Source organism: Amblyraja radiata, chromosome 8, assembly GCF_010909765.2.
Source record: "Amblyraja radiata isolate CabotCenter1 chromosome 8, sAmbRad1.1.pri, whole genome shotgun sequence".
Lineage (NCBI taxonomy): Eukaryota > Metazoa > Chordata > Chondrichthyes > Rajiformes > Rajidae > Amblyraja > Amblyraja radiata.
Window position 1 is genome coordinate 74,891,714 of NC_045963.1, and position 24,217 is coordinate 74,915,930.

Sequence of the window (24,217 nt, forward strand, 5' to 3'; positions counted from 1 at the left end):
GGCTTGTCGGCGAATTGGCTTCGGTGAAATTGTAAATTGTCTCTAGCGTGTGGCAAAGTGTTATTGTGCAGGGATCGCTGGTCGGGGCAGACTCGGTAGGCCGAAAAGCCTGTTTCCGCACTGTATCTCTAAACTAAACTAAGCTACCAGAGGAGAACGTGCCTCAAAGTAGGCATACCTTGAGGAGATTTCGCAGTGGAGCCATGAGATGTAAAAATAAGGAACTGCAGATGCTGGTTTATTAAAAGGGAACAAAGTGCTGGAGTAAATCAGCAGGTCAGACAGATGTACAGAGCGGTGGAGAAAGTGGGTTGACATAGAAACAGTGTGAAAGGGTGATGGATGGTCAGTGTTGACTCGGTGGGCCGAAGGGCCTGTTTCCATGCTGTATCTGTCAATGAATTAAAAGCACTTCGTACCATAGGATCATAAGTGAGCAGAATTCAGCCCATCAAGTCTTCTCCGCCATTCAATCATGGCTGATCTATCTCTCCCTCCAAGCCCCATTCTCCTGCCTTCTCCCCATAACCCCTGACACCCGTACTAATCAAGAATCTCTCTATCTCTGCCTTAAATATATCCACTGACTTGGCCTCCACAACCTTCTGTGGCAAAGAATTCCACAGTTTCACCAGCCCCTGAATAAAGAAATCCCTCCTCATCTCATAGAAACATAGAAAATAGGTGCAGGAGTAGGCCATTCGGCCCTTCGAGCTTGCACCGCCATTCAATATGATCGTGGCTGATCATCCAACTCAGTATCCCGTACCTGCCTTCTCTCCATACCCCCTGATCCCTTTAGCCACAAGGGCCACATCTAACTCCCTCTTAAATATAGCCAATGATCTGGCCTTGACTACCTTCTGTAGCAGAGAATTCCACAGATTCACCACTGTGTGAAAAATGTTTTTCTCATCTCGGTCCTAAAAGATTTCCCCCTTATCCTTATCTCCTTCCTAAAAGAACATCCTTTAATTCTGAGGCTGTGACCTCTAGTCCTAGACTCTCCCACTAGTGGAAACATCCTCTCCACATCCACTCCATCCAGGCCGTTCATACTATTCGGCACGTTTCAAAGTTGTTCGGCACGGACTTGTAGGGCCGAGATGGCCTGTTTCCGTGCTGTAATTGTTATATGGTTATATGGTTCCCCCCACATCTTTCGAAACTCCAGCGAGCACAGGCCCAGTGCCGTCAAACGCTCTGCTAGCCATGATGTGCGAGTCTCACAGGGTCCGTTTAAGTGTTAACTGCTGCGCAAAATTGATTTTGCCTTCAACCAGGGAATACTAGGTGTCATCGAGCAGTTGTTGTGAACATAAATTGCCCCCCAGCGCAGTTGTACCTTTAAGTAAGTAAGTAAGTTTATTGGCCAAGTATTCACATACAAGGAATCTGCCTTTACAGTTGTACCTTTACAGTGTTGTACAACGACACAAATGCAATAAATACTGTTGCAAGGCACTGCGTTTGGACCAGGCGCGGCACGGTGGCGCAGCGGTAGAGTTGCTGCCTCACAGCACCAGAGACCCAGGTTCGATCCCGACTACGGGGGCTCTCTGTGTGTGGAGTTTGCACGTCCTTGTGACCGTGTGGGTTGTCTCCGGGTGATCTGGTTCCCTCCCACACTCCAAAGACGTGCAGGGTTGTAGGTTAAGTGGCGAATGTAAATTGCCCCTAGTGTGTGTAGGTTGGAACTAGTGTACGGATGATCGCTGGCTGGCACGGACTTAGTGGGCCGAAGGGCCTGTTTACGCGATGTATGTCTGAACTAAAGTACATTTCTGGCCCTGCGTGTCATGGAATGAGAGTTGTTTTAACTCATGGACTGGCGTTCTTGCTTTACTGGATATCTATATTATTTTATTTAGGGTGTCGCAGCTGGTAGAGCTGCTGCCTCACAGCGCCAGAAACTCGGGTTCATTCCTGACCTCGGGTGCTCTCTGTGTGGATTCTGCACCTTCTCTCTGTGACCGTCTGGGTTTTCTCTGGGTGACAACAGACAATAGGTGCAGGAGTAGGCCATTCGGCCCTTCGAGCCAGCACCGCCATTCAATGTGATCATTGCTGATCATCCATAATCAGTACCCCGTTCCTGCCTTCTCCACATATCCCTTGACTCTGCTATCTTTAAGAGCTCCATCTAACTCTCTATTGAAAGTGTTTCCTCATCTCTGTTCTAAATGGCTTACCCCTTATTCTTAAACTGTGGCCCCTGGTTCTGGACTCCCCCAACATCGGGAACATGTTTTGTGCCTCTAGCGTGTACAAACCCTTAATAATCTTATATGTTTCAATAAGATATCCTCTCATCCTTCAAAATTCCAGAGTATACAAGCCCAGCCGCTCCATTCTCTCAGCATATGACAGTCCCGCCATCCTGGGATTTAACATTGTGAACCTACGCTGCACTCCCTCAATAGCAAGAATGTCCTTCCTCAAATTAGGGGACCAAAACTGCACACAATACTCCAGGTGTGGTCTCACTAGGGCCCTGTACAACTGTAGAAGGACCTTTTTGATCCTATACTCAACTCATCTTGTTATGAAGGCCAACTTTCACTTTCTTCACTGCCTGCTGAACCTGCATGCTTACTTTCAGTGACTGATGTACAAGGACTCATGCTCCGATTTCGTTCCACGTCCCAAATTGGACCTCTGTAAAATTGCCCCAAGTGTGTCGGGAGTGGATGAGATGCATAACATGGAACTAGTGTGAACGGGTGATCGATGGTCGGCGTGGACATGTTCAGTCGAAGGGCCTGTTGTTCCAAAGCTGCATCTTGCAGCTGAACTGAAAATTAGACAACTCTGAAGAAGGGTCTCTGACCCGAAACATCACCTATTCCTTTGCTCCAGAGATGCTGCCTGACCCGCTGAGTTACTCCAGCTTTTTGTATCTTTCTTCACGAGAAAAGAGAGGTTGGACAAACATGGGTTGTTTTCTCTCGCACACCGGAAGTTGAGAGATACCCTGATGGCGATATATTAAATTATGAATGGCACTGACTGGGTAGGCAGTCAGAAACGTTGTTCCATAGGTGGAAGTGTCAAAGACTCGAGGGCATAGCTTTAAGCTAAAATGGGCAAAATTTAAAGGAGATGTGCAGGGCATGTGGTGTTATACAGAGAGCGGTGGGTGCCTGGAACGCACTGCCAGAGGTGGTGGTGGAGGTGGTGTGAATGAGACTCGTGGATGTGAAGGGAGTGGAGGTATATGGGTCAACTAGTGCGGGGAGGTGAGATTAGTTTAGCTAATGGACATTGTGGGCCAAAGAGCCTGTACCTGTGCTGTACTGTGCAGGAAGGAACTGCAGATGCTGGTTTACACCGATGATGGACGCAATATGCTGGAGTTACTCAGCGGGTCAGGCAGCATCTCTGGAGATGGTACATTTTGTTTAGTTAATTTTTTTAGTTTAGTTTACGGTCACGTGTACCGAGTTACAGTGAAAAGCTTTTGTTGCGTGGTAACCAGCTAGCGGAAAGACAATACATGCTTACAATCGAGCCGTTCACTGTGTAAAGATACGTGCTGAAGGGAATAACGTTCAGTGCAAGTAGGGTTGCCAACTGTCCCGTATTAGCCGGGACATCCCGTATATTGGGCTAAATTGGTTTGTCCCGTACGGGACCGCCCTTGCCCCGTATTTGACTGCTACTACTCGGGTCGAGGGGACTGTCGGGTCAGAACGCCGCGCCCGGCCCCACCTCACCCGTCCCGACGTAGTGCAGCCCATGGAGTGCAGCAGCAGCAGCAGCAGCGCCTCGCCCGTGGCCCCGTCGGTCGGCAGCCCGGCCAGCTGTCCGACTTTCGGATCTACGCTTACCGCTGACACCGGTTCATGAGTTGGATGGGGCGCCGGACTTTGCGCGTGACATCGCGCGGCCCGGGCCAAAACTCCTCAGCTGGCCCGCCAGCTGGGCTTTGTGTGCAGTCCAGCACCCGGGCCAACTCATCATTCACCCAGCCACGGCCGAGTCAGTCAATGAATTGCCGTCGGGAATTTGTCCCTTATTTTGACCTTTTGACAACCCTGAGTGCAAGATAAAGCCAGTAAAGTCCGATCAAAGATAGTTCGAGGGTCTGAAGACTGGTGTCGACCCGAAAAGTCACCTGCTTCTTTATCGCCAGAGATACGACCTGACCCTCTGAGTTACTGCGCCATTTTGTGTCTGTACTGTTCTATTAAAAGTAGTTGTAAATGTTTAAAGTCGTCGTAAAAGGTTAAGAGTCGTCATAAATGTTAAAACCAGCCATAAATGTTACTGAGTGGGAAGGAACTGCAGGTGTTGGTTTAAACCGAAGATCGACACAGGACGTTGGAGTAACTCAGCGGGTCAGGCAGCGTCTCTGGAGAGAAGGAACAGGTGCCGTTTCTGGTCGAAAACCTTTCCTTCAGACTGAGGGTCAGGGGAAAGGGAAACGAGAGATAGAGAGACGGAGATGTAGGGAGATATAGAACAAATGAATGAATGAAAGATATGCAAAAAAGTAACGATGATGAAGGAGACAGGCCATTGTTAAGCTGTGAGCTGGGTGAAAACGAGTTACAGATAATGAGACTCAACAAGACGACTTGGAAACTAGTACAATGTCTAGGCTGGGGGAGGGACGGAGAGAGATGGGATGCAAGGGTTACTTGATACTGCGGTGCAGGCTCGAAGGGCCGAATGGCCTACTCCTGCACCTATTTTCTATTTTCTATGTTAGAGAAATCAAGATTCGTACCGCTGGGGGGGTAAGCTACCCAAGCGAAATATGAGGTGCTGTTCCTCCAAGTTGCGTCTGACCTCACTCTGACAGTGGAGGAGGCCCGGGACAGAAAGATCATGAGTAATAGGAGCAGAATTAGGCCATTCGGCCCATCGAGTCTACTGCGCCAATCAATCATGGCTGATGTATCTCTACGTCCTCTCCTGCCTTCTCCCCATAACCCCTCTGACACCCCTGCTAATCACAAATCTTTCTATCTCTGCCTTAAAAATATCCACGGATTTTGCCTCCACAGTCTTCTGTGGCAAAGAATCCCACCGAGAGATCAGATCGGTGCAGCGATTACTGTTGGATGGTAGTTGCAGAGGCTTACCACTGGATGGCGGCAAACACGCCTGCTTTCGTATTCTGCACGGCATGCCTGGCGTTCGACCGACTTCAGCCGTTTTGTTTTACCTCTTCCAGTTTATTTTAAAAAAATCTACGTCCCCCCCCTCACTTCACCGGGTAAAAGTATCATGCGAAATAGTCTGAAGATATAGGCTGAAGACCCGAAACATCACCCATTCCTTCTCTCCAGAGATGCTGCCTGTCCCGCTGAGCTACTCCAGCATTTTGTGTCTACCTTCGGTAAAAGATATAATCCTGTTGTTAAATGATCAGCAAAGACACAGGTACTAAATTAAAAAGGAGCTTACAGATAACAGCGTTCTCTGGAAAACCAGACCTGCCTGTTCGCTATTGGCAGCGAATGTTTTTTTTCCCTCCCCTCATAATCTCTTCACATGGAGATTCACTGCAGCAGTTTGGTGCATTGCAGGTTGCAGTGAATGTACACATTTTACATTGACATGCACCCCCCTTACAGATGTACCGAGTATGGAGAATTGTGGGAGTAATTACAACACTATGAGCAACTATTAAACCCAAGAAGCCCGACTAATTTTTTCGTTTAGATTAGTTTAGTTTCGAGATACAGCGCGGAAACAGGCCCTTCGGCCCACCGGGTCCGCCCCTAACCAGCGATCCCCGCACACTAACACTACCTTACACACGCTAGGGACAATTTACACATATACCAAGGCAATTAACCTACAAACCTGGACGTCTTTCGAGTGTGGGGGTGAAACCGAAGATCTCGGAGAAAACCCACGCGGGTCACGGGGAGAAGGTACAAACTCCGTACAGACAGCACCCGTAGGCAGGACCGAACGCTGGTCTTCCGCGCTGGAAGTGCTGCAAGGCAGCAAGATTCCAGACTGATTCCTGGGATGGCAGGACTTTCATATGAAGAAAGACTGGATAGACTCGGCTTGTACACGCTAGAATTTAGAAGATTGAGGGGGGATCTTATAGAAACTCACAAAATTCTTACGGGGTTGGACAGGCTAGATGCAGGAAGATTATTCCCGATGTTGGGGAAGTCCAGAACTAGGGGTCACAGTTTAAGGATAAGAGGGAAGTCTTTTAGGACCGAGATGAGAAAATCATTTTTTACACAGAGAGTGGTGAATCTGTGGAATTCTCTGCCACAGAAGGTAGTTGAGGCCTGTTCATTGGCTATTTTGAAGAGGGAGTTAGATGTGGCCCTTGTGGCTAAAGGGATCAGGGGGTATGGAGAGAAGGCAGGGATGGGATACTGAGTTGGATGATCAGCCATGATCATATTGAATGGCGGTGCAGGCTTGAAGGGCCGAATGGCCTACTCCTGCACCTATTTTCTATGTTTCTATGTAAGATTCAGATTCAGATTCAATCTTTATTGTCATTGTGCAGTGTACAGTACAGAGACAACGGAATGCAGTTAGCATCTCACCCAGAAGAGCGAACATAGAATAATGAGCAGTAAAATATATATACGTAAACGCTACCGCTGCAACGCTGTGCCGCCATTTTTGTTGTCCTTTTGTTGATTTTTTTAATTTGATCTTGAAAAATGAAGCAATCTTTGGAGTTCTGAGCCCAAAGGTCCAAAGTTGTGCTTCAAACTGGCATTTTCAAGATGGAGATTGGGTGGCACAGCTACTGCCTCACAGCGCAAGAGACCCGGGTTCGATCCTGGCTATGGGTGCTGTCTGTACGGAGTTAGTACATTCTCCATGTGACCACGAGGGTTTTCTCAACAAAATTCACTCCTGGGATAAATAAAGTTCAATCGTATCGTGTCGTTCTATGGGTGCTCAGGTTTCCTCCCATATCCCAAAGACGTGCGGGTTTGTAGGTTAATTGGCCCTCTGTAAATTTCCCCCGAGTGTGTAGGACAGAACCAGTATATTAATGGTTGGCGTGGACTCGGTAGGCCGAAAGGCCTATTTCCCTGCTGTATCAGTAAACTAAACTAAACTAGATCTGGAGGGAGGAACTGCAGAATCTGCTTTACACCAAAGATAGACACAAAATGCTGGAATAACTCAGCGGGTGAGGCAGCATCTCTGGAGGATAGGAATAGGTGACGCTTTGGGTTGAGACTCTTCTTCAGACTGCAGAATACAATCTAACTAAACTGGATGTTTGGAGACGAAGGGACTCGGGGAGACGGTGGATTTGAGACGGACAATTAGGCATGGCAGTTACAGGCAGTGGACCAGACATGGGGAGTCATAAGGGATAGGAGCAGATTTAGGCCATTCGGCCCATCAAGTCTACTTTGCCATTCAATCATGGATGATCTATCTCTCCCTCCTAACCCCATTCTCCTGCCTTCTCCCCAAAGCCCCTGACACCCGTACTAACCAAGAATATATCTATCCCTGCCTTAAATATATCCACTGACTTGGCCTCCACAGCTGCCTGTGGCAAAGAATTCCACAGATTCACCCTCAGACTAAAGAAATTCCTCCTCATCTCCTTCCGAAAGGAACGTCCTTTAATCCTGAGGTTGTGACCTCTAGTCCTAGACTCTCCCACTAGTGGAAACATCCTCTCCACATCCACTCTATCCAAGCCTTTCACTATGTTTCAATGAGGTCCCCTCTCATTCTTCTAAACTCCAGCGAGTACAGGCCCAGTGCCGACAAACGCTCATCATAGGTTAACCCGCTCATTCCTGGGATCATTCTCGTAAACCATACTTGTAAACAAGGGGTGTAAGAAAACTCATAATCATGTCCCAAACGCAGAGTGCTGGAGGAACTCAGCTGGCCAGGCAGCATCAGCAGAGGGAAATGGTCAGGCAGTTTTTTGCCGGGACCCTCCTCGGATTACGAATCCGAAGAAGGGTCCCAACCTGAAATGTCGCCTGTTAATTCCCTCCGCTGATGTTGACTGGCCCGCTGCGTTCCTCCAGCTCTTTGCGTTTTGCTCAAAATTCCAGCATCTGCAGTTCCTTGCGTCTCCCATTCGTGTTACTTGACTTTCATAGAGTCATGGAAGACAACAGCATGGAAACAGGCCCTTCGGCCCAACTTGCCCAAGCCGACCAACATGCCCCATCGACACTAGTCCCACCTGCCTGCATTTGGCCCAAATCCCTCTAAACCTGTCCTATCCATGTACCTGTCTAATTGCTTCTAATAGAGAAAGATTACATTGAACATGTGCACTACTCCTGACCTCTAAATCTTCACATCCCTGTCCCTATTTAAATGCTTCTTAAATGTTGGGATAGTCCCTGCCTCAACTATCCCCTCCGGCAGCTCATTCCATACACCCGCCACCCTCTGTGTACAAAAGCTACCAAGTTTAATTCCAATTGTTCTTAAGGGGTTGGACAGGCTAGATGCAGGAAGATTGTTCCCGATGTTGGGGAAGTCCAGAACAAGGGGTCACAGTTTAAGGAAAAGGGGGAAATCCTTTAGGACTGAGATGAGAAAAACATTTTTCACACAGAAAGTGGTGAATCACTGGAATTCTCTGCCACAGAAGGTAGTTGAGGCCAGTTCATTGGCTATATTTAAGAGCGAGTTAGATGTGGCCCTTGTGGTTAAAGGGATCAGGGGGTATGGAGAGAAGGCAGGTACAGGATACTGAGTTGGATGATCAGCCATGATCATATTGAATGGCGGTGCAGGCTCGAAGGGCCGAATGGCCTACTCCTGCACCTATTTTTATGTTTCTATGTTAGACTCGTACTATCAAGTAAATGGGGCCGCTATGCTTGTGCCAACAGGACACATCAGGAACCATTCAGATAGTGATCCCATGGTAGGGATTGCAGAAGGATAGCATATCCTGGCATCAATCCAGTCTTACAGCGTGGAAACAGGCCCTTCGGCCCAACTTGCCCACACCGACCACCCTACCCCATCTGCACGAGTCCCACCTGCCCGCGTCTGGTCCATACCCCTCTAAACCTGTCCTATCCATGTGCCTGCTTATTGCTTCTAATAGGGAAGGTTTACTTTGAGCATGTGGGGCATGTTGGCCGGTGTGGGCAAGTTGGGCCGAAGGGCCTGTTTCCACACTGTATCACTCTATGACTCGGTGTGTACAACAGCTGGCCTTGTACACAGGAACACGGTGGTTGTGTCGTCTGCTCACTCGCTTGCGTGTCAACGATTCCTAACCTAACTTTATGACTTCTTCTTTCCCCAGAGCGAAATATCCACTGCAATATGTCCTCGTTTAATGAGTCAGTTGGACTGGGATATCTGAAGACACACGCGATAGAGTTCGTCAAGTATCCTTCGTCATGGTCATAAGGTCATCGGTGATAGCAGAATTAGGCCATTCGGCCCATCAAGTCTACTCTGCCATTCAATCATGGCCGATCTATCTCTCCCTCCTAAACCCATTCTCCTGCCTTTCCCACCATAACCTCTGACACCTGCACTAATCAAGAATCTATCTATCTCTGCCTTAAAAATATCCACTGACTTGGCCTCCACAGCCGTCTGTGGCAAAAAATTCCACAGATTCTCCTTTCACCCTTGGTAGAAATACATTTCTCCTCATCTTCCTAAAGGAATGCTCTTTAATTCTGAGGCTATGACCTCAGGTCCTGGACTCCCCCACTGGTGGAAACATCCTCTCCATATCCAATCTGTCCAGGCCTTTCACTACTCTGTACGTTTCAATGAGGTCCGTCCCCCCCCACCCATTCTTCTAAACTCCAGCGAGTATAGGCCCAGTGTCATCATAGGTTGCCCCACTCATTCCTGGGATCATTCCCGTAAACCTTCTCTGGACCCTCTCCCTAGAGCCAGCACATCCTTCCTCAGATATGGGGCGCGGCTCATGTTTTTTTACCTTTTACGCTTTGCTGTCATTTCTGGTGTTTGTGTGGCCCGGCACTGGGGGGGACCGCCGTGAAGAACAATGAGGACCCGGCGTGGAGGGACGGTGGGAGAACAGGGGAGAGGGGGTGGAACCCGGTGTGTGTGGGGCGAGGTGGGGGGAGGGGCACTCTGGTTTTAGAATCCTCTGCCCAGGGGATAAGTCTGCGTGCGTTCGTTCGTTCGTTCGTTTGTTTGTTTGTTCGTTCGTTCCGCTGAAAGCGCTGTGCACACGGCAGCCGGACAACAGTCGCTTGTCTTTTTCTTTTTCTTTTTTCACTTTCAATTTAATTTTAATTTCGAGTTTTCGCGTTAGCTTGTGCGTTATGACTGTCGGCAGACGAATTTCCCTCCAGGGATGAATAAAGTTCTGTCGTATCGTATCGTATCGTGACCTTAAGGCTCGATGTCTACAGCGGAGACATGAATCTACCAACGCGGTCTCATTGAACGTTTGTGAACATTGAGCATCAGTTTTTTGGAGTAGTCTTCTCGATTTAGGAATTTAATGAGGTATTTTAATGATCTGTGACCAACAAATTACTCCTTTATTTTAGAGATAAAACATAGAAACATAGAAAATAGGTGCAGGAGTAGGCCATTCGGCCCTTCGAGCCAGCACCGCCATTCAATGTGAACATGGCTGATCATCCCCAATCAGTACCCCGTTCCTGCCTTCCCCCCATATCCCCTGGCTCTGCTATTTTTAAGAGCCCTATCTAGCTCTCTCTTGAAAGTATCCAGAGAACTGGCCTCCACCGCCCCCTGAGGCAGAGAATTCCACAGACTCACCACTCTTCAGATTTGGATTCTGAGACCTTTGGGATGAAAGGCCATGGATCCATTAGCTTCACATCAAAAGACTGCAGCAGAAACAAAGCAAGAGGCACATGTCCAGTGTGGATCACAGGGTGATACTGCAAATGGAAAGTAATTTTGTCAAGATGAAAGAGGTTGTTTTGTGATTAACATTTGCTGCAGAACCAACCCTATGACGTGGATATGGACAGTGTTTGTAAAGGAGATGAGGAAAACACTGTCTCGGATTCACATCACGTTGGAAGTCAGATCAGGAAGAGTGAATTTGTTTTGTTTATAGTTAGAAACATAGACAATAGGTGCAGGAGTAGGCCATTCGGCCCTTCGAGCCTGCACCGCCATTCAATATGATCATGGCTGATCATCCCCAATCAATATCCCATCCCTGCCGTCTCTCCATACCCCCTGATCCCTTTAGCCACAAGGGCCACATCTAACTCCCTCTTAAATCCAGCCAATGAACTGGCCTCAACTACCTTTTGTGGCAGAGAATTCCACAGATTCACCACTCTCTGTGTAAAAAATGATTTTCTCATCTCGGTCCTAAAAGACTTCCCTCTTATCAGTGACACAGCTCATAAACAGGCCCTTCGGCCCACCGCGTCCGCGCCGACCAGCGACCCCCGCACACTAACACAATCCCACACACACACAAGGGACAATTTACACATACACCAAGCCAATTAACCTACAAATCTGCACTTTGTGGAGTCTTTGTGGAGTGTGGGAGGAAACCGGAGCACCCGGAGAAACCCCACGCAGGTCACGGGGAGAACGTGCAAACTCCGTACAGGCAGCACCCGTAGTCAGGATCGAACCGGGGTCTCTGCCGCTGTGAGGCAGCAACTCTACCCGCTGCGCCACCATGATGCCCTGTTAGCAGCAAGATGAAAGCACTCAGATGGCTCAGGCACCAAGGAAAAGACTGAAGGCCGTAACAGCTATGTTAGTTTAGTTTAGTAATGCCCACTGAGTCCACACTGACCTTCGATCACGTGTTCTCACTAGTTCTATGATATCCCACTTTCTCTACAACTCCCAACACACTAGGAACAATTTACAGAAGCCAATTAACCTACAAAATCCGCACGTCTTTGGAGCGTGGGAGGAAACCGGAGCTCCCGGAGAAAATGTGCAAACTCTGTACAGACAGCGCCCATAGTCAGGATCGAACCGGGGTCTCTGGCGCTGTGAGGCAGCAACTCCACCGCTGCGACACCTTGCCGCCCGATTCGACATTTGAATTCCCACCAACAGATAGTACTAATGCAAATCAGGACGAAAGTGATTGGTCATAAGTGATAGAAGCAGAATTAGGCCATTCGGCCCATCAAGTCTATTCTGCCATTCAATCATGGCTGATCTATCTCTCCCTCCCAACCCCATTCTCCTGCCTTTGCCCTCTGATCCCTGACACCCGTACCAATCAAGAATCTATCTATCTCGGCCTTAAATATACCCATTGACCGACCCAGCCTCCACAGCCTTCTGTGGCAATGAATTCCACAGATGTACCAGGTTTTGACTGTTGGCTTGTTGGAAGTCGCTGACCGTATAAATAATAGCGGGGATTAAGGGCCTGTCCCGCTTGGCGATTTTTTCGGCGAATGCCGGCGTCAAATCAGTTTTGCAAAAGATTTTGAATATTTCAAAATCCAGCGGCGACAAACAAAATGTTGCAACACTTGAAAAAACACAGCGCGCGTCAAAACGTCATCACGCCGCGAATTTTCCGGTGACCTGATACGTCAGTCGATGATGCCGGCTGTCGCCAAAAAAATCGCCATGTGGGGCAGGCCCTTTAAGGTGCGAGTGTGTATATAGACACATGCAGCTGCAGCTGTTTTTGCTTGGTTTTCCTTAATGAGTCGCGCAGTTATAATAAGCGACAAATGAGTCGCATTTACCCCAAGGGTGGTCGCGTGGATTCCAGCAATTACATGCCTCAGATCTTCTGGAACGCTGGCTGCCAGATGGTCTCCCTGAACTTCCAGACTCCAGGTAAGGAACGCCGCCCAGCCATCCCCAGCGCACAGAGACAGCAGTGCCCAACTACTATCTGCCTCTCTGGTGATCCTCGGATTGTCCTTAATCAAAACGTCACCCGTTCCTTCTCTCCAGAGATGCTGCCTGTTCCGGCTGAGTTACTCCCAGCATCTTCTATTCATTTCCAGTCTTGCTTTATTTTAACTCCGGATGGGTTAAAAACATAGAAACATAAACATAGAAAATAGGTGCAGGAGTAGGCCATTCGGCCCTTCAAGCCTGTACCGCCATTCAATATAATCATGGCTGATCATCCAACTCAGTATCCTGTACCTGCCTTCTCTCCATACCCCCTGATCCCTTTAGCCACAAGGGCCACATCTAACTCCCTCTTAAATATAGCCAATGAACTGGCCTCAACTACCTTCTGTGGCAGAGAATTCCACAGATTCACCACTCTCTGTGTGAAAAATGTTTTTCTCATTTCGGTCCTAAAAGATTTCCCCCTTATCCTTAAACTGTGACCCCTTGTTCTGGACTTCCCCAACATCGGGAACAATCTTCCTGCATCTAGCCTGTCCAACCCCTTAAGAATTTTGTAAGTTTCTATACGATCCCCCCTCAATCTTCTAAATTCTAGCGAATATAAGCCGAGTCTATCCAGTCTTTCTTCATATGAAAGTCCTGACATCCCAGGAATCAGTCTGGTGAACCTTCTCTGTACTCCCTCTATGGCAAGGATGTCTTTCCTCAGCAGACCTCACCTGGGCAGTCTGCAAAGAGTCGCCACCATTTAGGCGCCGACAAAGTCCATCGAAGATAGACACAAAATGCTGGAGTAACTCAGAGGGACAGGCAGCATCTCTGGGGAGAAGGCATGGGTGATGTTTCGAGAACTAGTTAAAAATATAAAATATGACGTTAGACAAAAATGCTGGAGAAACTCAGCGGGTGAGGCAGCCTCTATGGAGCGAAGGAAATAGGCGACGTTTCGCGTGGAAACCCTTCTTTAGTCTGAAGAAGATTACACAACAATCACGGTACTTTAACGCTCTCCAATCTCGTTTCTGAATACTAAACTATTGCAAATATCTGTCTGTCGCTTGGCATAAGGAATGAACCATTTTAAAATTAAACAGACCAATTAATGCCTGGACAAAGTTAGTTGTGTACTAAATCAAAACTATATTTGTTTTCTGTAGATTATGAATATTTCAATAACAAATTAAGGTTAAAACAAGATGAATCATGATTCCTAATAATTTTGCTTCGACACTTGCATTTCAACCCCCCCCCCTCATCTGATATCTAATGTATTGTGATTTTAAATTATGTTACAGATTTAGCCATGCAGTTAAATCAGGGAAAGTTTGAATACAATGGATCGTGTGGGTGAGTAAGCTGTCATGACTGTGTCCTGTTTGATCTTGGAAGTATTTTTACAAAGCCACAGAAGTATATGCAAAGGTACACAAAATTGCTGGAGAAACTCAGCGGGTGCAGCAGCATCTATGGAGCGAAGGAAATAGGCGACGTTTCGGGCCGAAACCCTTCTTCAGACTGATGGGGGGGTGGGGGGGGAGAAGGAAGGAAAAGGGGAGGAGGAGGAGGAGCCCGAGGGCGGGCGGATGGAAGGGTGGGGGGAGACAGCTAGAGGGTTAAGGAAGGGGAGGAGACAGCAAGGACTAGCAAAATTGGGAGAATTCAATGTTAATGCCATCCGGACGCAAGGTCCCCAGACGGAATATGAGGTGCTGTTCCTCCAATTTCCGCTGTTGCTCACTCTGGCAATGGAGGAGACCCAGGACAGAGAGGTCGGATTGGGAATGGGATGGGGAGTTGAAGTGCTGAGCCACCGGGAGGTCAGGTTGGTTATTGCGGACTGAGCGGAGGTGTTCGGCGATGTATATGCAAAGACAGTTTACATTCCCCTTTGGTCATGCCTGCAATTGTTTAATATCTCGGGAGTTCCAGCCATCTATTCTGTATTTCCATCAGGCAGATTTATCAGGCACTGTGGCGCAGCGGTAGAGTTGCTGCCTTACAGCACAGTAGACCCAGGCTCGATCCCGACTACGGGAGCTGTCTGCACGGCGTTTGCGCATTCTCCCTGTGACCGCGTGGGTTTTCTCCTGGTCACAGCCTCGGAATTAAAGGGCGCTCTTTTAGAAAGGAGGTGAGGAGGAACTTCTTTAGTCAGAGGGTAGTTAATCTGTGGAACTCATCGCCACAGAGGGCTGTGGAGGCCAAGTCAGTGGATGTTTTTAAGGCAGAGATAGACAAGTTCTTCATTCGAACGGGTATGGGGAGAAGGCAGGAAAATGGGATTAAAAGGCAGAGATTGAATGGCGGTGGGCTCGATGGGCCGAATGGCCTAATTCTACTCCTATAACTTGTGAACGTGAACTTGTGCTCCGGTTTCCTCCTACCCTCCAAAGACGTGCAAGTTTGTAAGTTAAATGGCTTCTATAAATTGTAAATTGTCCCCAGTGTGTAGGATAGTGCCGGTGTACGGGGTGATCGCTGGTCAGCACGGACTCGCTGGGTGAAAGGGTCTGCTCCCAACACTGTACCTGTAAACTCTAAAGACTTAAGATTTGACCTCTTGAGACCATCTGTAGTGAGCTCAGTACATTAGGTGTTCATGCAAAGAATGATTTCATCTCAGCATTTTCAATTTTCAATTTTCGCATTTTCCAAAAGATTCTGTCTTAAATATTAATTATTATCCATGATCTCCAGGGATGCTGCCTGACTCGCTGAGTTAATCGAGCACTTTGGATCTTTTCTTGATCTTTCTAGTTATAGTCCACATTTATTTTAAGCACAAGTCACAGTACTTTAAAGGGCCTGTCCCACTTGGCAATTCTTTTCGGCGACTGCCGGCATCATCGACTGACGTATCAGGTCACCGAAAATTTTGTGGCGTAACGCGGCCGGACGTCGTATTGACGGGCGGTGTTTTTTCAAGTATCGCGACGGTTTATTTGTCGCCACTGGATTTTGAAATGTTCAAAATCTTTTGGACGACACTGATATGACTCCGGCAGTCGCCGAAAAAAATCTTCAAGTGGGACAGGCAGTCAACAGTCTCCAATTCAGTTTCCAACGACTAAACTATTGCGAATTTACAATAAAGAAGTCCCAGTGAATCACAGGTAGACAAAAATGCTGGAGAAACTCAGCGGGTGAGGCAGCCTCTATGGAGCGAAGGAAATAGGCAACGTTTCGGGCCGAAACCCTTCTTCAGAATCACTGCTAGTTTTACTTCTGCAGCAGAGTTCAAATTTAATAAAGAAATTTATGACAATTCACAGGTAAGTACTGGATTTAAACTACACTGTGCTATATTATAAAGGAACTGCAATGTGTAAACCATTTAGAATGCAGACGAGGAAACACTTTTTCTCACAGAGAGTGGTGAGTCTGTGGAATTCTCTGCCTCAGAGGGCGGTGGAGGCAGGTTCTCTGGATGCTTTCAAGAGGCTAGATAGGGCTCTTAAAGATAGCGGAGTCAGGGGATATGGGGAGAAGGCAGGAACGGGGTACTGATTGGCCATTATCACATTGAATGGCGGTGCTGGCTCGAAGGGCTGAATGGCCTACTCCTGCACCTATTGTCTATTGTCTATTGTCTATTGACTGCAGATGCTGGTTTACACCGAAGATAGACACAAAAAGCTGGAGTAACTCAGTGGGACAGGCAGCATTTTTCTTGATCTACATACACACTGATTTTTTTTTTCTCCTGTTATGTACTATGTTTACATATTCTGTTGTGCTGCAGCAAGCAAGAATTTCATTGTCCCATCTGGGACATATGACAATAAAACACTCTTGATGCTTGACTATCTCTAGAGAGAAGGAATGGGTGACGTTTCGGGTCTTCAGACTGAAAGTCGCAGGAAAGGAAAACGAGAGATATACTGTAGACAATGATGTAGAGTGACATCGAACAAATGAATGAAAGATATGAAAAAAAGTAGCAACGAAAAAGGAAACAGGCCATTGTTCGCTGATTGTTATTTAGTTTTTAGTGAGCAGAGCGTGGAAACAGGCCCTTCGACCGACCAAGTCGGTTTTCCACGCTGCATGACTATGTAATAACAGGGAACTGCAAATCATAAGGTCACAAGGAATAGGAGTAGAATTAGGCCATTCAGCCCATCAAGTTTACTCTGCCGTTCAATCATAGAAACATAGCAACATAGAAAATAGGTGCAGGAGGAGGCCATTTGACCTTTCGAGCCTGCACCGCCATTGTGATCATGGCTGATCATCCACAATCAGTAACCCGTGCCTGCCTTCTCCCCATATCAATAGACAATAGACAATAGGTGCAGGAGTAGGCCATTCGGCCCTTCGAGGCAGCACCGCCATTCAATGTGATCATGGCTGATTATCCCCAATCAGTACCCCGTTCCTGCCTTCTCCCCATATCCCCTGACTCCGCTATTTTTAAGAACCCTATCTAGCTCTCTCTTGAAAGCATCCAGAGAACTTGCCTCCACCGCCCTCTGAGGCAGAGAATTCCCTTGATTCTGCGAGCCCCTAGAGCTCTATCTAACTCTCTCTTAAATCCATCCAGTGACTTGGCCTACACTGCCTTCTGTGGCAGGGAATTCCACAAATTCACAACTCTCTGGGTGAAAAAGTTTTTTCTCATCTCAGTTTTAAATGGCCTCCCCTTTATTCTTAGACTATGGCCCCTGGTTCTGGACTCCCCCATCATTGGGAACATTTTTCCTGCATCTGGCTTGTCCAGTCCGTTTATAATGTTATACGTTTCTCTTAGATCCCCTCTCACCCTTCTAAATTCCAGTGAATACAAGCCCAGTCTTTCCAATCTTTCCTCAGATGACAGTCCCGCCATCCGAGGATTAACCTCGTGAACCTACGCTGCACTGCCTCAATAGCAAGGATGTCCCTCAAATTGGGAGACCAAAACGGCACACAATACTCCAGATGTGGTCTCACCAGGGCCCTGTACAACTGCAGAAGGACCTCTTTACTCCTGTACTCAAATCCTCTCGTCATAAAGGCCAACATGCCATTAGCTTGGCATATTGGCCTTCATGGCTGATCTATCTCTCTTTACTCCATTCTGTGCTGGTTTATACCAAAGATAGACACAAAGTGCTGGAGTAACTCAGCAGGTCAGGCAGCATCTCTGGAGAACATGGACAGGTGATGTTTAGGGTCAGGACCCCTGTGTCTATCTCTCCACTATATACCATGATTGTTGAGAGGTTATTGAAAATATTTAATAAAGAAATGTATTAAATTTGAACTCTGTTGCACAAGTCAAGTTAGTGATGATTCACCAAGGTTTATCAATGTATTCAGAAATTAGGTGATTAAATAATGAGATGAAATCTTTGTGATATAAACTTCAAGCATTGAGATAAAAGGAGCAATGTTATACCCACCCTTTATCCTCTGCCCAGGCTTTAGATGGCTGTAATTTGGCAATTGTGTCCTGTTGTATATTTTTTTATCTAGATTGATCATATAAAGGTTCAAAGGCTCTTTATCACCACATGTACCGAGGAACAGTGAAATTATACATACAGTTCAGTAAGTCAAATCACTGTAGAGTCATAGAGTCTTAGGGTGATACAGTGTAGAAACAGGCCCTTCGGCCCAACTTGCCCACACCGGCCAACATAGCATTCATAGCAAGAGGATTTGAGTATAGGAGCAAAGAGGTCCCACTGCAGTTGTACAGGGCCCTGGTGAGACCACACCTGGAGTATTGTGTGCAGTTTTGGTCTCCTAATTTGAGGAAGGACATTCTTGCTATTGAGGGAGTGCAGCGTAGGCTCACCAGGTTGATTCACAGAATGGTGGGAATTTCTGACATTTGATGAAAGAATGGATTGACTGGGCTTACAGGATGTTCACTGGAATTTATGAGAGGGGATCTTATGGAAACATATTAAATTCTTAAGGGATTGAACAGGCTGGATGCAAGAAACATGTTCCCCATGTGGGGGGAAGTCCAGAAACAGGGATCACAGTTTAAGAATAATGGGTAGGCCAATTGGGACTGAGATGAGGAAAACCATTTTCACCCAGAGAGTTGTGAATCTGTGGAATTCTCTGCCACGGAAGGCAGTGGAGGCCAATTCACTGGATGTTTTCAAGAGAGAGTTAGGTTTAACTCTTAGGGCTAACGGAATCAGGGGATATGGGGAGAAAGCAGGAACGGGGTACTGATTTTGGATGACCAGCCATGATCATATTGTTTTAATCTCGTATTTACAGGTAAATTGTCATAAAAGGCAAGTCAAATTTTCTGTTTCCACGCTGTATCGCTAAAGTCTAAAGATTTGATCTCAGAGACCATCGCTAATGTGGTCAGTACATTGCAGTTACAGTTTAGTTTAATGTCACGTGTACCGAGGTACAGTGAAAAGCTTTTGTTGCGTGCTAACCAGTCAGCGGAAAGACAATATGTGATTGCAATCGAGGCATTTACAGTGTACAGATGCATGATAAGGGAATAACGTTTAGTGCAAGGTAAAGTCCGATTAAGGATAGCCCGAGGGTCACCAATGAGGTCGATAGTGGTTCAACACTGCTCCCTGGTTGTGGTAGGATGATTCAGTTGCCTGTTAACAGCTGGGAAGAAACTGTCCCTGAATCTGGAGGTGTGTGTTTTCACACTTCTGTACCTCTTGCCCGATGGGAGAGGGGAGAAGAGGGAGTGGAAATGTCTAGGCTAAATTTCCTGTGGTGGCCATGAACCAGTTTATTGGAGACAGCGGCAAGTTAAACGTTGCAGGTGATTACTCATTCTCTACGCTGTTGTCAAGTCTTATTCATGTGAAATCATCAAGGACATCTGCAAAGTCGGGCTTGGGATTTTTACTTTTTTTTAGTTTAGTTTAGAGATACAGAGCGGAAACAGGCCCTTCGGCCCACCGAGACCGCACCGACCAGCGATCCCCGGACACTAACACTACCCTACACACACTATGGACAATTTACACATACACCAAGCCAATTAATCTACAAACCTGTACGTCTTTGGAGTGTGGGAGGAAACCGAAGATCTCGGAGAAAACCCACGCAGGTCACGGGGAGAACGTACAAACTCCGTACAGACAGCACCCGTAGTCGGGATCGAACCTGGGTCTCCAGCGTGACATTCGCTGTAAGGCAGCAACTCTACCGCGGTGCCATTTTGGGGAGTAGTTGGTTTAGATGTGAAGGAATGAAGGTGAGCAGTGAAAACTGAGAGTGGAGGGTCGACAAAGGCTTACAAGGACAAAATGCAGCAGAGGTGGAGAATTATTAATCGGCTTCATGCAATATGGCCCTCTGAAGCACATTGTCTTCATTTTCATTTTTTATACGGCAATGGAAAAAATGACATATATTGATGGGAGGAAGGCCCTACTTTTCAGTGGGGAGATAAAGCATCCCAGTGGACAGAGGCTTCACCAAGTGCTCACTCAATTCTCCTTTATCAAGGTCGAAGAAATACAGATGTGGAAAGCGTAAATACCCGGTCCGGATCACAAGTGATTCCGACAGTTAGCTTAGTTTATTGTCACGAGTACCGAGGTACAGTGAAAAGCTTCTTCGTGGCCTGCTAAGCAGTCAGCGGAAAGACGATACATGATTACAATCGAGCCGTCCACAGCGTACAAGATATACGTGATAAAGGGAATAACGAGATAACATGGATAGTGTACAGATGCAGAATAAAGGAAATAACGTTTTGTGTGAGATAAAGTCCGAATCAAGATAGTCCAAGGGTCTCCAATGAGGTAGATGGGAGGTCTGGACCGCTCTCGAGTTGGTGGTAGGATGGTTCAGTTGCCTGATAACAGCTGGGAAGAAACTGTCTCTGAATCTGGAGGTGTGCGTTTTCACACTTCTGTACCTCTTGCCTGATGGGAGAGGGGAGAAGAGGGAGTGACCGGGGTGAGACTGGTCCTTGATTATGCTGCTGGCCTTGCCGAGGCAGCGTGAAGTGTAGATGGAATCAATGGAGGGGAGGTTGGTTTGTGTATAGTTATATCACAAGAGGACACAAAGTGCTGGAGTAACTCAGCAGATCAGGCAGCATCTCTGGAGAACGTGGATAGATGTATGTTGTAATTTACTGGGATACAGATTACCCACACATAGAAACATAGAAAATAGGTGCAGGAGTAGGCCATTCGGCCCTTCGAGCCTGCACCGCCAATCAATATGATCATGGCTGATCATCCAACTCAGTATCCCATCCCTGCCTTCTCTCCATACCCCCTGATCCCTTTAGCCACAAGGGCCACATCTAACTCCCTCTTAAATATAGCCAATGAACTGGCCTCAACTACCTTCTGTGGCAGAGAATTCCACAGATTCACCACTCTCTGTATAAAATATGATTTTCTCATCTCGGTCCTAAAAGACTTCCCTCTTATCCTTAAACTGTGATCCCTAGTTCTGGACTTCCCCAACATCGGGAATAGTCTTCCTGCATCTAGCCTGTCCAACCCCTTAAGAATTTTGTAAGTTTCTATAAGATCTCCCCTCAATCTTCTGAATTCTAGCGTGTACAAGCCGAGTCTATCCAGTCTTTCTTCATATGAAAGTCCTGCCATCCCAGAAATCAGTCTGGTGAACCTTCTCTGTACTCCCTCTATGGCAAGAATGTCTTTCCTCAGATTAGGAGACCAAAACTGTACGCAATGCTCCAGGTGTGGTCTCACCAAGACCCTGCACAGCTGCAGTAGAACCTCCCTGCTCTTATACTCAAATCAATTACGTATTAAACCCTCACTTTTCAAGTCAAGAAATCCCATCCCAAACAGTCTCCTTTTTTTTGCAGAAATTTGCAATGATCTTACACATGATATTTGGATACTTCTCTGGATACTTTCAAGAGAGAGCTAGATAGGGCTCTTAAAGATAGCGGAGTCAGGGAATATGGGGAGAAGGCAGGAACGGGGTACTGATTGGAGATGATCAGCCATGATCACATTGAATGGCGGTGTTGGGTTGAAGGGCCGAATGGCCTACTCCTGCACCTATTGTCTATTGTCTATCGTACACGCACCGTGGGGCAACTTACATTTATACCAAGCAAATTAATCTACAAACCTGTACGTCTTTGGAGTGTGGGAGGAAACCGAAGATCTCAGAGAAAACCCACGCAGGTCACAGGGAGAAGTTACAAACTCCGTACACACAGCGCCCGTAGTCAGGGTCAAACACGGGTCTCTGGCGCTGTAAGGCAGTAGTTTTACCGCCACCGTGCTACCCTAAATGTTCTCTGTAATATATCCTCTGAGTCATTCCTTTTACCCTCACAGTTATCTCCTGAAGCCTGATTTCATGCGGCGACCAGACCGGACCTTTGACCCGTTCTCTGAGACCCCGGTGGACGGTGTGATTGCAGCTACCTGCTCTGTAAAGGTGAATTGCGGGAGAATTATCCTTTATGTATTACCTTGTCATTGACGTCACGTTCAAACTCACGTCCCAGTCGGTGAGCCAGCGGCAGAAATCTCTTTAAAGTTGACAAACAGCAGTCAATGGTGCAGATCAACGTCTTGACAAAACAGCGAGCGAGATATTCAGTGTACGAAGGAACTGCTGATGCTGGTATAACCTAAAGATGGACACAAAATGCTAGAGTATCTCAGCGGGTCAGGCAGCATCTCCGGATAGAAGGAATGGGGTGGCGTTTCAGGTCGAGACCCTTCTTCAGACTGATGTCAGGGGATAGGGAGATACATAGATAAGGAAGTGTAAGGTGTGAATATGGGACAAAGGGGATGGAGATGAAGGAAAATGTAGCATAGATCATTGTTAGCTGGGAGAAGGTAACAACAAAGCAAACAGAGATAAAATGTAGTCGGAGACAGTCAGACTGGACGGAGAACTGGGAAGGGGGAGGGGACGGAGAGAGAGGGAGAGCAAGGGTTACTTGAAGTTAGAGAAGTCAATGTTCATACCGCTGGGGTGTAAGCTGCCCAAGCGAAATATGAGGTGCTGTTCCTCCAATTTGCGCTGGGCCTCACTCTGACAGTGGAGGAGGCCCAGGATTGAAAGGTCAGTGTGGGAATGGGAGGGGGAGTTGAAGTGTTGTGCAACTGGTAAATTAGACATTTAGTTTTAGTTTAGTTCAGCTTATTATTGTCATGCGTACCGAGGTACAGTCAAAAGCTTGTGTTTGAAAAGACGATGAAAAGACTGTGTGGAATCAGCTTCCAGTGGAGGTGGTGGAGGCAGGTTCGATTTTATCATTTAAAAATAAATTGGATAGGTATATGGATGGGAAAGGAATGAAGGGTTATGGTCTGAGTGCAGGTAGATGGGACTAGGTGAGAATAAGTGTTCGGCACGGACTAGAAGGGCCGAGATGGCCTGTTTCCGTGCTGTAATTGTTATATGGTTATATTATAAGACGATACTGGAATACAATCATGCCGTCCACTAGGCACAGATAAAGAATAAAGGAACAACATTTAGTGCGAAGATATAACACTGATGAAGTCCGATGAAAGAGAGTTCAAAGGTTTCCAATGAGGTGGATGGGAGGTCAGGACCGCACTCTAGCTGATGAGGAGACCATTCTGTTGCCTGTGTACAAAATCATGAGAGGAATAGATCGGGTAGACGCACAGTCTCTTGCCCAGAGTAGGGGAATCAAGAACCAGAGGACATAGGTTTAAGGTGAAGAGTGGAAAGATTTAATAGGAGACTGAGGGGTAACATATTCACACAAAGGGTGGTGGGTGTATGGAACGAACAGCCGGAGGAGGTAGGTGAGGCAGAGACTATCACAATGTTTAAGAAACATTTAGATATATACGTGGATAGGACAGGTTTAGAGGGATATGGGACACTCGCGGGCAGGTGTGGCTTGTGTAGTTGGGGACATGTTGGTCGGTGTGGAGAGGATGTTTCTACTTGTGGGAGAGTCGTCGACCAGAGGGCACAGACACAGAATAAAATAACTTGTTTTAAGAAGGGGACGAGGAGGAATTTCTTTAGTTAGAGGGTGGTGAATCTGTGGAATTCATTGCCACAGACGGCTGTGGAGTCCAAGTCAGTAGATATTTTTAAGGCGGAGATTGATAGATTCTTGATTAGTACGGGTGTCAGGGGTTATGGGGAGAAGGCAGGAAAATGGGGTTGAGAGGGAGAGATAGATCAGCCATGATTGAGTGGCGGAGTATACTTGATGGGCTGAATGGCCTAATTCTGCTCCTATCACTTATGACCTTATCTTTCACCTTCCCTGTTCCTTCCCTCATCTACAAAAGGGAAATCTGGAAGAGGAATTCTGGAAGAGAAGAATTTGACGAAAGATGACATGATGAATGTGGATTGTTGTTTCAATCTGGAGAGGAAATTGCAAATATAGAGTTCGCAAAAATGGTGTATTGAGAAGCGGAACTGTATTTCTAGTCACCCCATCACAGGAAGGATGTGGGGGCTTTGGAGAGGATTCGGAGGAGGTTTACCAGATTGCTGC

At 47.0% G+C, this 24,217-nt stretch overlaps 1 protein-coding gene across 2 annotated transcripts in view; it reads left to right on the forward strand.

Annotated features, from left to right (window-relative positions):
* The window catches only part of plcb4 (phospholipase C beta 4), a 445,314-nt gene that overhangs the window by 339,023 nt on the left and 82,074 nt on the right, over positions 1-24,217 (forward strand). For both annotated transcript variants that reach the window (XM_033026236.1, XM_033026237.1), the window contains 4 exons: positions 9,251-9,335; positions 12,626-12,750; positions 14,076-14,127; positions 22,047-22,149. In XM_033026236.1, the coding sequence (XP_032882127.1) occupies positions 9,251-9,335; positions 12,626-12,750; positions 14,076-14,127; positions 22,047-22,149 (365 nt within the window). The remainder of the gene's footprint in view (positions 1-9,250; positions 9,336-12,625; positions 12,751-14,075; positions 14,128-22,046; positions 22,150-24,217) is intronic.